Here is a 13,003-nt window from a genome sequence, read left to right as displayed (position 1 = left end):
TCTGCACCAGCTAGTGACATATCGAAGCAGTAATTCAAATCATTTCACTTAAAGATAAGGAGGATTGATGCTTCAGTAAGGAAACAGTTTGTATTTTCTTTTCTTTATTAAGACACAAAATCATTAGATAGCTATTATGTGTGTGATCATTCTAATACCTTTTCATCAATTTAAAGCACCTCATGTATTCATATATATAACATATATTTCAAATAATGGAGGGAAAAACTGAGAAAAGGAAAAAATGGTTGCTTCTTTTTGTTAAATCTAGTGTTACATGGTAAAAGTATAACTTCCTCAAAGTCATTAACTACAACAAGTTCATTTATAAACCTTTTCTGTTCTTCGATAGCATGAAGCAGTGATCGTCTTCCAGGACCCAGAGAGCAAACGGTTTGGTCTTAGTTTCAAAGACGTCCACTTTGGCCGTAACATCTTAGATAGCCTTCCAGGATGTTCCTCTAAAGGTCCACGGGTCGGGAGCAAGTTCAGGCTGTCAAGAGTCATCGGCATGTACTCTAAGAGGGGAATTCTTTGTGATCTGAAGAATGGATACTATGGTTGTGCTGTGGTAAGACACCAGAGTTGTCTGGGACTAAAAAACAAATAGTGGTGGTCGCCTTCTGAAAAATTGACCAAATGTTTTCACATTATGTTTAGCTAATCTTTTTATCATTCTCTTGGGGGGTGGGCGGGGAGGGGTGGGCTGGTAGATATCTGATTCTGGCCTTTCCCCATCCTCCCATTTTTTTTATAAACATTCTATCAATCTCTGACTCTTCACTCCTCACAAAAACTCTGCTTAACTTTGACTGAATTTTCCTGTTTTCCAGCCTTCAGAGTACCCAGAAGATGGTAAACAGCTCGCTATTGGTAGTTTCGCTCCATGTCGAGTTCTTAACTTTAATTTTTTTGACATGCTTGCCCTGGTGTCCTTCAAAGAATCTGTTTACAAAGCTCCATTCTTGGGATACTCTGATCTGATTCCTGGTCAATTGCTCAAGGTGAGAATGAAATATTTATGCTATTAAGGCTAACATCTGGTGGCTGTACAAATGTCTACCCATGGTCACTGGTTTATTGGACTTTTTGAAAGAATGTTTTCAAACATCTGTGTCATAAAATATAAAAATGATTTGTTGTTTTTCACTTTGACCAATAATAACTTCCTGTTGATCTGACTATGGATAGAAATGTCCCCTTCTTGGTCCTCTCCCAGTCCCAGTTATAAAATCAGTCAGTCACTCCTCGTGTCATGTCATGTCTAGTGTCAGCGAGAACATCATGACCTCACCGTTAATGCTCGCATTGTCTCGGTCAGTGTCCATTTCTACATGATTCCTTAAACATTATTGCAGTATGTTGTTTTTTTGGCCCTTAATGAGGCCATCTTAATTGAGTATCTTCAGAATTAAGAGACAGTCTGGCTATTCCACTTGAAGTTTCATTCATATAATGCTGCAATTGATCACTGATAGCCTCTGTGATGTCACGTTTAGACTTGATCAAGTCTTTGTGTGACATATCAATGAATATTCAAAGTTAATGTCTCCCCAGCAGATGTTCTGTTTTCACTGTTCTATCATTTCCATTCTGCCATTAAACACTATAATGTCTATGTTCATTTTTAATGGCTAAATTTAATTTCTCCTGTAGTTCAGCAGACTTCCCATCTCCCATAAGTTCCTAATCATTTGATACATTTATTCATTTGCATATTCTTTCTCAGGGTAAGGTCAACAAAATCGCAGCTCGTGGTATTGTGGTGGAATTACCTCAGAAGGTGACTGGCTTTGTACCTCAGGTCCACCTATCAGATATCCCTATCAAGAATATATCTGCTATGTTCCAAGAGGGATCTGATATTCAAGTCAGGGTAAAAAACAAAGAAATTTTTTTTTTTTTTTTTAAATTTAAAATATTTGTTAATATTGTAAAAGAACTAAATATCAACTGTACATTGGAGACTGCTATTTCTGGTCTTTGTTTTTCATATTTGATTGTAATGCATGTTTACTTTTTTAATTTACTTTTTTCTTCTCTGTTCAAAAGGTTCTTCATGTTGATCCAGACAGGAGGAAGCTATGTCTGACTCATAAAAAGACATTGGTCGAATCCGAGCTGCCGATCATTAAATCTTTCGAGCACTTTCAGGATGGCCAGACACTCCACGGGGTGATATCATCGGTGGCAGATTACGGCTGCATCGTTACCTTCTACAACAAAGTCTCCGGTAACTGCAGACAATTGAAACTTATTTTACGTATAGCCTACCCATATTCCCGACAAGCTTTGACAATTGGCATCTTCCCGGGATTAATTTGTACATTTTAAACATTTCACCAAACGTTGGTGAATTGATATCATCCGTCATATTGTATGGCCACCTCTTTTAAAATAACTTCCATGTTCTATGTTTGTGACAAGTTTTGACATTTGTCAATTGTCTGGGAAGTAATTTGTAAGGTATCCATAGCAACATGATACTCAAGAAAAGGTGAATTGCTGTAGCAATACAAGAACATTTAGAGGCGTTTGTAGAAACCTTCTATTTTCATGACTATGTGATACCCGAAGTTATTAAATGGTTATTACAAACTTTGATCTTCTAGAAAACATCTTCTTGACATGTTAAGTTGCTTGAAAAGGGATCTGATGCTTACTATAGGAAGAAGAAGAAATGCATCTCTCACTTCATAAAATCCAGATACTCTCCATTTTTGCTCTTGATGGATCATTTTCCTAAAATGGCAGGATAACTCTGACAAGAAACTGCGGCAAAAGGCGGTCTCAGTTTTAACAGTCTCAATGGCCTTAACAAAATATCCAACTGGCCTTTATGCTATGTGACATGATCAAAACTAATATGGTATTTGTCCTCGCATAGCATTAAAAGTATCCCTCACTCTTTATTGACGACCAGTTTTTTCATCCCATTTTCGATAATTCAGGTTTACTTCACAAGTCTCAGCTCTCCAACATTCCTGACCTGGACCCTAAGGAGAACTTTTATGTCGGCCAGGTCATCAAATGCCACGTCAGCAGGACATTTGATCCAAAACTGAGAAAGGTCCATCTCTCACTCCTCAGTATCCCTGAGAATCAACTGGTAGGTTGGTGCTATATTGAAAGTTCAGCTCAGTTTAGTTTATTTCCACTTGTGTAGAACAACAAGGATGGATCAGATATCAATACAGAAAGGTAGGGTGAGAGCTGAAGAAGGCTGATGCTTTTACAGACAGCTCTTCCCTTTACATAACTGGTTTTGCAGTCGGGGTGGGGTGGAGTGGAGGGGGGCGGCATATGATTCTGCAGCTTGAACTATGTTGATGATTACGTAAATACCTTTGCAATTGATTAGTTGAAAACCTATTTTAAATTTGATAAATATTAAAGGTCTATGGACACCTAGCCAATTTGCCCATATTCAGTAGATTTGTTGTGTGTGAAGATCTCATTCAAAATTTGTTGAAAGGTTTTGAAAAGCTCTTTTCATTTCCAAGATATACACATTTGAAGTTTTGTTGAATCTGGGGAAACTCATTAAATATGTGCAAAGTGCAAACTATGACGTGGAGTGTTGCCCTGATCAAAATTTCATATTTTAGCCTTTAATAAGTTAACCCCTAAGTACAAGCCCAATTATATCATTTGAATAATGTGATGTTCCTCTTTTAAAACAAGACAAGAAATTATTTTCAAAAAAGTCGCCTTAGGCCACAAACCTGTGTTTAGTGTCCGTGAAACGAAGGTCGTAAAAACAAAGGAATAACATAATAGAAAATTAGGCAGTCACTCCATTAACATCCAATGTACATAATTAGCTAATGTTCATTCATAAATGAAACTAGAATTAAGAAAAGACTTTTAAAATGTTCAGATTTTGCTGGGAGCTGCAGCTTTTTTCAGGATTCCTTATTACTATTAGAGTGATTAGGACAACGATATTAATAGGTGTCCGTAGACATTTTAAGCCAGAGGCTTCAAATATAACAACAAGAGTTTATATATATCTAATTTTGTTCTTTTATTGGCAAACTGAATCACCTGTTTGGAACAAACTTAAAGCCCAAAAAACAAAAAAGACAATGCTTGTTAAAAACATGCATTTTTAACATTGATGTTCTCAGCAAGCCTCTTTTGTCATGTCATGATCTCTTTGTCTTATGTGTCATGTTCATATAATCCTTAACAGTGGCCTCAGAAGATATCCTCAAAGAAACCAGACGAGGATCAACTATTCTTGGAAGGTAATGAAGAAAGTGATGGCGATGAAAATGAAAGCGAGCTGCTGTTGCTGAAGGCAAAGGTAATCAGATGAATAGGATTATTCTCCTTGAGTTTTAACAGCAATCATCTATAATGTTTGATATTAAATGGTGATATTGGTTTCAATGGCAGGATTAGTCCTTTCCATGTTAAATCTATGAGGGGCATGTGTTACGGTTGTGTAATTCATAGGTTTGTTCCTCCTCACTGTGTGCAAGTTACACTTGTGAAATATGAAACATGTATAGTGAGAATGTATATTGTGAAGCCATTGACCCAGCAACTATTCTGAGCCTGACAAACATCTTTCTCTGACAAAAGCTCTACTACAAAAATGTAAATAGTAGGTAGGCATTATACTAACAAGCAACAGTAGTTCAAATGAGTATTTTTACCTCTAACCTGCAGGTTGAAAAAGCCACCGTTACTTCAGTATCCAAGGAAGGAGTAGAAGTCGTCATGGAAACCGATAACCAGGAAGCATTCATTCCCAAGATGCATCTGTGCGATTTGCCAAGCCAAGTGGAGCTTGCAATGAAATCCTTTAAGAAGGGAGACACTTTCAAAGCGGTGCCATGGTCTAGAACAGGAAATGGACTTGTATCCTTATCAACTTTCAAATAATTACAGTATATTTTATAGGTGACAGGGTAGGCTGGAAAATGGCTACAAAGCCATTGCAATATGATACCTAGAAAGTGATTGATTTAGGTATTAAGTTTGAACATAGATGAAATGTGTCTTGAACTGGCATCTTGGAATGCTGATTGAGTGTCTGTCAAAGCAACAGAATAAAATTTCAACATAGTCAGATGAATCTACGTGATCAGCGAAGGCCTGGATCAAGTTAGAACCAGAATAGATATACTTCTTGTTCTTGTTCATTAAGGGACCTGGCTTGAGGAGAACTTCAGAAAATTTACCAAGTAGAGAGTTCAGTGCAAATCATCTTAATTAAGGACAGAACCATGCTATATTCAATGCAATTTGGGGTTTGTGCCTGTAACATTTGACGTAACCTAGAATTTCAACAAATTCATTTGCAGTCGGAATTATAAATGAAAAGCTTAATGATCAAGTTCCTTCAATTCAAACAGCAAAGCAAAAGAGAGGAAACAGTTTGTGAAAAGACTGCCTATGTGAAATGACTGTTGGTTTAGGCTTATAATTTGACTGCTTAGTAGTAGGGTTGTGACAATATTGTTGAATCCAAATTAATTCATCTATTTTCAAGCTTGTCAATACATTTTACACAAAAACCTACTGATGAGTGCCAAAGTTTGGTCAATTTCAGACGTGTTGAGAACTATGTTTGAGACATTTATGATCATTTCATGTGTTTCAAAGAACATCGCACAAAGTATGAAAAGATGCATAAGATGTTATCAAGTGTCAAACATGTTATGGCTATGTATGATCTTTATAGATTTCATATGTTGACTGTAAAAAAAAAAATAATTGAATTGATTAAATTTTCCAATAAAGGGCCATCCATTTCAGTTAGCTTTGAATATTAACCTGGTTAGGGAATGATTAACTTTTAATCCCTTGAACTCAAGCAAACGCACCAAAAATCATGAAAACTCAAACCTTGTTAGATTCCTTTGTCAAGGTGTTCCATTGTGAATCAAACTGGTAAGTCATTTCTCTGATGATATTTTGGTGGATAATTAAAATAATTAGACTGGGATGTTGATGCGTGGAATCGTTGAGTTACGGAAGATTTCCTTAACCGCCTGGAACAGATGGCTACTTGTAAGCCGATGATCCTCAGGGCGGTGTTAGCAGAGTCAAACCGAAATTTCCAGTCCCCGTTTGAACTCAAAAAGGACGCTGTGACTGTCGGAGTCGTCGGAAAGGTCATGTCTAACGGTATCGTCGTAAATTTTCCAAACAAAAGACATGGCTTTTGTCGGTCTACGGTGAGTATATTTCATTAAACAAGAAAAGCAACCCCACTGGGTATATTTTTCACCTCAAATGTAATTTGGTTGTACAGCCATGAATTAAAGTTTCTCTGAATTGATGTTTCATAGCCTCAGTTCTGTCAGTCGGTTTTTGGTTGGGATCGTAATGTAAAGGACATTAGTATACACCAGACAAAATATTGTGGCTAGAACAAAAGCTTGTGATTGTAGTATTATGTATTTGCTGATGCTGTGTGCACCCTTGCATGGAAAATCTCACCTTGATTAGTATAACACGTTTGTAGAAACACACAGCTGTTTTGTCTTAGGCTTTATCATTTTATGTTTACGAGTCAATCTCTAAACAGAACAGTGATCAACCAAGTTTTTCTTTCCTTTTGATGGGGGAGATGAAAAATGTATGTCCAAGGGAATTGGTCAGAACATCCTCTCTCTGGGGTATTAATGTATCAGTTTAACTTCATCCATTATTTCCAGTTGTGTGAGCAAGTTCATAGCACTACAGAGTTCTACAGCAAGGCTTTGGGGATGGGGTGGGACGGAGTTGGGGGGAGGGGGCTTCGTGGGGAAATTTGAAGCAAATTGTTTTTAAGCTATTAGATATAGTTCAGATGGAGAGATAAATAATATTAGTGCATTTAATTTAATGAGAAGTTAAAAAATAGACAGTCTTTAGTTAAAACTTGGTCTAATGTTCGATTGATGAACCTGTCAACCTGTCATTGTCTTTTGTTTAAAAAGAAATATTTGTAACAAACAGTGAAATAAGTGTTGACATCTTGGCCTTTGAATGATTACTTGTGTGCCACATCTTAAATTAAAGGCTGTATGTGTTTCAGAGTAAGCACAAATTCTGTTGATGGATTCTTTCTACTGGTTAACACAGCATTTCACACATTTTGTGACTGATGGGATAAATCTTCTCTCTCCTCACAGCTGATGTCAGATGGCGAGGTCTTGGAAGTTAAACCAGTCCAGCCAGGTCAAACTGTTGTTGTTAAGGTCCTGGACAACCGACTAAAACTCAGTATGAGGGCTTCCCACATCCGATTCAAAAGCCAGGCCAAACATATTCGGGATTTATTTATGGATCACTTTCAGTTGGAAGAACGATTAAGGAACTTGTCTTCCAACAAAGGTAATTTGCTTTAGGGGGCTTGATTTGGTTGGACGAATGTGGTTATGAGACAAAGATGCTGGGCATCCTCTCACTATCCAACCTCCACCCTCCAGCCCCCTCAACATCATGTCAAACAGGAAAATATTCTGTATTCTGATGCTATGAGTCTTGCAAAACAAGGAAGTTGAAATTTTGATTTAATGATGTTGATAAATCCATTTTATCACACTGTAATGATGCAAGCTAGTTTCAAGAATGATCTGGCTTCTGGTGACATTTTACATATTTTTGGCTGCTTTAAGAATGTGTATAAGAATATTATTTATTGCTACACCTTGTTGAAAGCAGTTTTGGTATAATAAAGAGAAGTTCTTTAGTGTTATTCTTATTGTTTTTATTGTCCTGTAAGTTCAGTTGCTATGTATTTCATTTTCACCAAGTTTTCCTTTGAATTCATTAACAGATTCACCTTTGATTTCTACCAAAGTTGGAACAGTCGTCAGTGGTCATGTGACCAAAATACAAGAGGGCCGTATCCTAGTAACGACCAAGGAAGATCTGACAGCTGTAGTGAGTGATGTATCACTTGGAGGTGAGTGTCGTTGCTAGGGGAGCAAACCATTCTCCACCAGTAGTAGGACTAGCATATGAACTGTTTATAAAATATTTGTGAGTCAACCTTTAAGGTGGGGAATAATTGGTAGGCCAATACAATCAGTAACAATGATGGATACAACCACTGTCCATAATGATCCACTGTTGAGATCCAGCAACTAACATACAGATCCCATAGTAAATGTGGAGCTGTGCATGGGAACACATTGCAGTGAATACAATCCATGGACAGACATGCTTGATCAGGCAGTTTCAGAACTGACAGTCACTGCAACCTTCACATTTTACTCCTCCACCCCCCCCACCATCACCTCTCCTTCACACCCTCTCTTATACCCTATCCCACCTCAGCCACAATGCTAAAGATCTCTACTGTTCTGTCTTATGTCGTTTTTGATTGGTTTAATTTGTCTAGATTCTGATCTGGAGGTCGGGGACGAGGTCACTGGATGTGTGCTGCATGTCGATCTGACTCACAAACAGATCGTTATCTCCCTTGAGGAAGACGTCGTCAGCGCGTCTCAGAAGAAACTTCGTAAAATCAAACGGGACAAGGTTCGTTTCCCGAAAAGGATATTTAAAGCAACATTTTTGCTTTGTTATCTGAACATCATGTAGTCTATTCTATAATCCCATTAAAATTCGAGCCATTATTTTTAACTGTTCAAGATTCATTAAAAAGCAATTCGTTAGTCTTTGTATTGTGTTAGGGTTGGAATCAGCGTGGCTTAGAACTTGGCTGTGAGTAACAGACTGTCACTTGTTTACATTTGGTTGTGATTACAAGGGACCATTCCCTCTTCACAAAGATTTGAGCGTACAAAACATTGTCAGTTGTGTTGTACCATCATATCAAATAGTTTGATAGCCTTAAAGGAGCTCCATATACTTCTCTGTGTGGTAAAGAAACCTTTATCTTAAGAAATCTTAAGCCTAATGTTCTGTCTGTAACACTTTTCATAGGTATTGTTGCTAAATTGGCCTAGCATATTCACATTTATTGCCTAATGCTGTAGCCTAATGCTCTTATGTTATAGCCTAATGTTATAGTCTAATGTTCTGTCTGTACCCTAGTTACTACTGCTAGAGCCTATTCTAAATTGAATGTAAATTAAAATAAAATTCAATCACTTCACTACATGGAAAGATACTGGATGGCAAATTGTTCAAATCAACTCAATCATTTTTGAGTGACTTTCTTTTGTCCCAAAAGTTGGAAATCTAGAAATGTAGAAGGCTCAAACTTTTATCAAGGATGACATATTTAGAATGATCGTCATATATCAACTTCCTGATATGAAGTACATCATTTCCTAATGAAAACAGAAAATACAAATTGAATTGTTTATTTTATTTTCTTAGCCATATACTTCACTATTTCAAGTGTTGACATTATCTAAGATAAGATTAACATGCTTGTGTTTCCAGCATAGAAGCAAAACACTGGTTGAGATGGGAAGAGTTTTATACTCAACAGACCTCTATCATCTGGTGTACTATCAGAACATGTTAGTCTACTTGCCTGCAAGAAAGGTCAGTAGTGCGGCTGTCTGCTTTAATTACAGAATATTGCATAACACACCTACTGTTTAAATTACATTGTTTAGAGAACCTTTTGTACTATATTCTTGATCCCAAATGACAGAAATATTGGAGTGAGGGATAATAAGAATAAATGATGATGATGATGATGATGATGATGATGATGATGATGATGATGATGATGATGATGATGATGATGATGATGATGATGATGATGATGATGATGATGATGATGATGATGATGATGATGATGATGATGATGATGATGATGATGATGATGATGATGATGATGATGATGGGGATGGGGATGAGCATGAGGGTGGTGGTGGTGGTGGTGCTGGTGGTGGTGGTGCTGCTGGTGCTGGTTCTGGTAGCGACTGCCATCACAGTGCTATTATAGCGCTCTGTTATGATCACACTATTAGCTTAATTATTGGTGGTATTTTAGAGAGATGTATCCATTCCTGACCAGACTCTAAAAATTATATCCAATGTTCTCCCTCCAATTACCGTGACCTATGTAGTTCCTTTTTAAAGTCTCAACTTGATTGTGATTCTCAATTTTAAGTTTCCTCCTCAAGAAAAAATGGCAAACCATGATGATAATTGTTATTTACTATGTTATATTTTAGAAGAACAAGGCATTTAGAGGATTTAGAATTCATCCTTAATTGTTACTAAGTCTTTGCCTTTGTTGTTTTTGTTTTCTTACAGCAAATCAATGATTATCCTGAACCTCTTGTTATCGGAGAAAATGTGGTTCTGGGACAAAATGTGTAAGTTTGTTCACATCTTTTTGGAATTTTTCTTGTTTCATGTCAAATGATCAGTTGGTTTCTGTCAGGTAATAAACTGTTCCATGATTGCAGAAATGCAGTGTCTGGAAATTTGAGCCATTACTAAAAACATGAAGTTAAATCTTGAGTGGAGTTGTGTTTAGATCATCATCCAAACTTAGATTATATTGACAGAGTTATGATCATGATTGTTAAAGAACGTTTCCAAAAAAAGCTGCATTTTGAGTCCAAGTTTCTACCACTCTTTGCCACAATTGTTGACATGTCTGTCTAGCAATTCAGCTGCAAGTGGCAGTGTGACATCCCAGATTTCCAAAATGACAGCTCCCAGACCAGGCTTTAAAAGTAGGATATCTCCCCAGATGGCACACAAGTTCTCTCAGCTGTTTTTGTGGGAGATGTTCTTCACAATAATGTCTTGTCATATAATCCAAAGATGGTGATAGGTTGGTTTGTGTCCCCATTTAAGGCAAGGGAGAAGACACATGAGGATATCACCTTAACACGTTGTTATGACCAAACTTACAAATTATGCACATTAACTATTAGAAGCTTTCTATAAGAATGCTTTTCCCCACATACTTTGCACTCCCCATTAAATATTGGTCTCTTCTATGTTTACAATGTTTTCATAAAGCATTTACGAGTTCTCTCTTTGAGTTTTATAGTACACAATCGTTCTTTTCTTTTCCTTCAGGACATTTGGTCGTATGTATGGTAGGGTCTTTGTGAAGCTGCCTGCTTGCAAAGGGAAGGACAAACTGGAAGGTATTTCACACGACAGTGTCTGGTCCAAAGAATCCAATCAGAATCTCTCCAAGGATGAAATCCGAGACAAGATTGACCGAAAGATTGATATTTTATCAGGATCGATGGGAATATCAGTTGGACAAACCATCGAAGTTGTGTAAGTCCTACATTGAAATGTATTAATAGGTATGTTTTTACCATATTGGGTAACCTTTTGTTTCACTTCAAGGGAAGAAAAACATGAATCTATGATTTAATCAGCTGTGTTTTCCATCAACAGGGTCAAAATTGTTTACAAGGAGTTCATTTTGGTTCGCACCAAGTCCGACATCCTTGGTAGAATACATTTAACGGAGGCTAAAGATGCAATAGAGCAGGTAGGGTTCTCTCTTTGTGTTTGTGATATGTTGTATCTGTTGAAATGTTTACAATATGGAATATTAATTTTCATCCCTGTCGGTACTCTCTTTTTGTAATGCTTTCATCGCTAGGCTATGAAGTTTTCGTCGCCAGAAACAACTTGGGATGGGTGCTGCATTATTTAATCGTAAAGTGTGAATATCCATCATTTTGAAAAAGAACTTTGTAGTGGTCGGTTAACCTGTTTCATGTTTTTTGCAAAATATGACACCCAGACAGATATAATAGTTTCTATTTGCTTGTGAAAGAATAGAATACTTCATCTTTAAATGTCATCTTTCATGGACTATATCATACTTGCAATTTAACTCCAGGGAAAAAGCCCACTGGAAGATTTCAACGGAGGTCGTACCATCACAGCAAGAGTGATCGGATTCTTGGCCTTAAAGGACGGTGAACTGATGCCGATAAATGACCCAAACTTTACAAAATTATCCCTAGAATTGACTGTTAAACCAAGGTAAGGCTTTTGTTTCAACATCCTCCCCTATCCCTACCCCTCCCCCCATCTTAATTTTCGCCCATTTGAAGTTATTATCCACTGCTTCATATAACAAAGAAAATAGTGGTCATTGTATAAACTATGACAGTCTTATTCACATAATTTTTGTTGCCTTGAGATTTCAGGAGAAAATCACAGCATGTTCCTGTGTCCCTTCGCTCAGTACATCGACATGGTTTTGGTTTTCCATTATTTTGTTTGAGCTTTCATCAACCTTACAGTTGTTTGAAGTTTGAAAAAATGATTGAAAAAAATAAGAATAACGATAGCTTTTTGTTTTTCTGATTGATCTGCAGTAAACTGGAAAAAACTTTCCCCATGGAGGTTCCATCATTTGAGAAAGAACTGAACAGCTACAAGAAGGGACAAAAAGTTGTGGGGTACCCTATAAAGGTAAGAAGCTTTTTCATTTCCAGCACTGATGTTAAGAACTGAGCCTGTCTGTGGAAATGTTTCTATTTTAACCGCATTCCACACTCCATTATAACACATACAGATTTCCTATGTTCGGCAGGATGTGCATTCCACCAGGTTATTTATTGATTATTACCAAAGGTATTAATAGTGAGATTTTGAGATCTCAACCCCGTTTCGAACTGACATGTTTTATATATTTTTATTTTTTTGTGTCTCTCTCCCTTCAGTATGTTGATGGATATGTATTCATGTCTGTGTCACCGGCAGTCCAGGGAGTGGCTCACGTCTTAGATCTCTCAGATGAGATTTCCATCTTGGAGAAGCCAGAGGATAGCTTCCCTCACTTTTGCGCAGTCAACTTGAAAGTGGTTTCTGTCGACAAAGATACGCAGCAGTTAATACTCCAGCAATCTCGTGAGTTGCGCAAAAATGGAACAAGAGAGTTAAAGAAAAATGTTTCAAAGTTGTTATTATTATTCAATACAGTATTGAACAAGTAAAATAAATATCCTTGTTGTTTTGTCGCTCAGTTCATGATAAAAACTCAGAATCAATTTTCCAGCCTTGTTCAAATAATTTGAACTTTGCATGGAGCAAGTCCTGAACTTTCACTGACAACATTAGTTTTGTAGATTAATGGGTT

General features: G+C 37.0%; 1 protein-coding gene across 3 annotated transcripts in view; it reads left to right on the top strand.

Annotated features, from left to right (window-relative positions):
* The window catches only part of LOC139967491 (protein RRP5 homolog), a 36,632-nt gene that overhangs the window by 13,355 nt on the left and 10,274 nt on the right, over nt 1-13,003 (top strand). For all 3 annotated transcript variants that reach the window (XR_011793012.1, XM_071971366.1, XM_071971367.1), the window contains exons 9-26: nt 353-571; nt 834-1,004; nt 1,730-1,876; nt 2,053-2,233; nt 2,952-3,109; nt 4,196-4,309; nt 4,678-4,869; nt 6,015-6,191; nt 7,134-7,335; nt 7,781-7,909; nt 8,348-8,487; nt 9,361-9,465; nt 10,189-10,250; nt 10,969-11,178; nt 11,302-11,398; nt 11,756-11,901; nt 12,240-12,336; nt 12,588-12,774. Coding sequence is in view for 2 of the 3 variants with exons in the window: in XM_071971366.1 (XP_071827467.1) it covers nt 353-571; nt 834-1,004; nt 1,730-1,876; nt 2,053-2,233; nt 2,952-3,109; nt 4,196-4,309; nt 4,678-4,869; nt 6,015-6,191; nt 7,134-7,335; nt 7,781-7,909; nt 8,348-8,487; nt 9,361-9,465; nt 10,189-10,250; nt 10,969-11,178; nt 11,302-11,398; nt 11,756-11,901; nt 12,240-12,336; nt 12,588-12,774 (2,734 nt within the window). In the remaining variant the exon portion in view is untranslated. The remainder of the gene's footprint in view (nt 1-352; nt 572-833; nt 1,005-1,729; nt 1,877-2,052; nt 2,234-2,951; nt 3,110-4,195; nt 4,310-4,677; nt 4,870-6,014; nt 6,192-7,133; nt 7,336-7,780; nt 7,910-8,347; nt 8,488-9,360; nt 9,466-10,188; nt 10,251-10,968; nt 11,179-11,301; nt 11,399-11,755; nt 11,902-12,239; nt 12,337-12,587; nt 12,775-13,003) is intronic.

This window comes from Apostichopus japonicus, chromosome 5, assembly GCF_037975245.1.
Source record: "Apostichopus japonicus isolate 1M-3 chromosome 5, ASM3797524v1, whole genome shotgun sequence".
Taxonomy (NCBI): domain Eukaryota; kingdom Metazoa; phylum Echinodermata; class Holothuroidea; order Aspidochirotida; family Stichopodidae; genus Apostichopus; species Apostichopus japonicus.
Note: the sequence above shows the minus strand (reverse complement) of the source record. Positions and strands in the feature narration are given on the sequence as shown.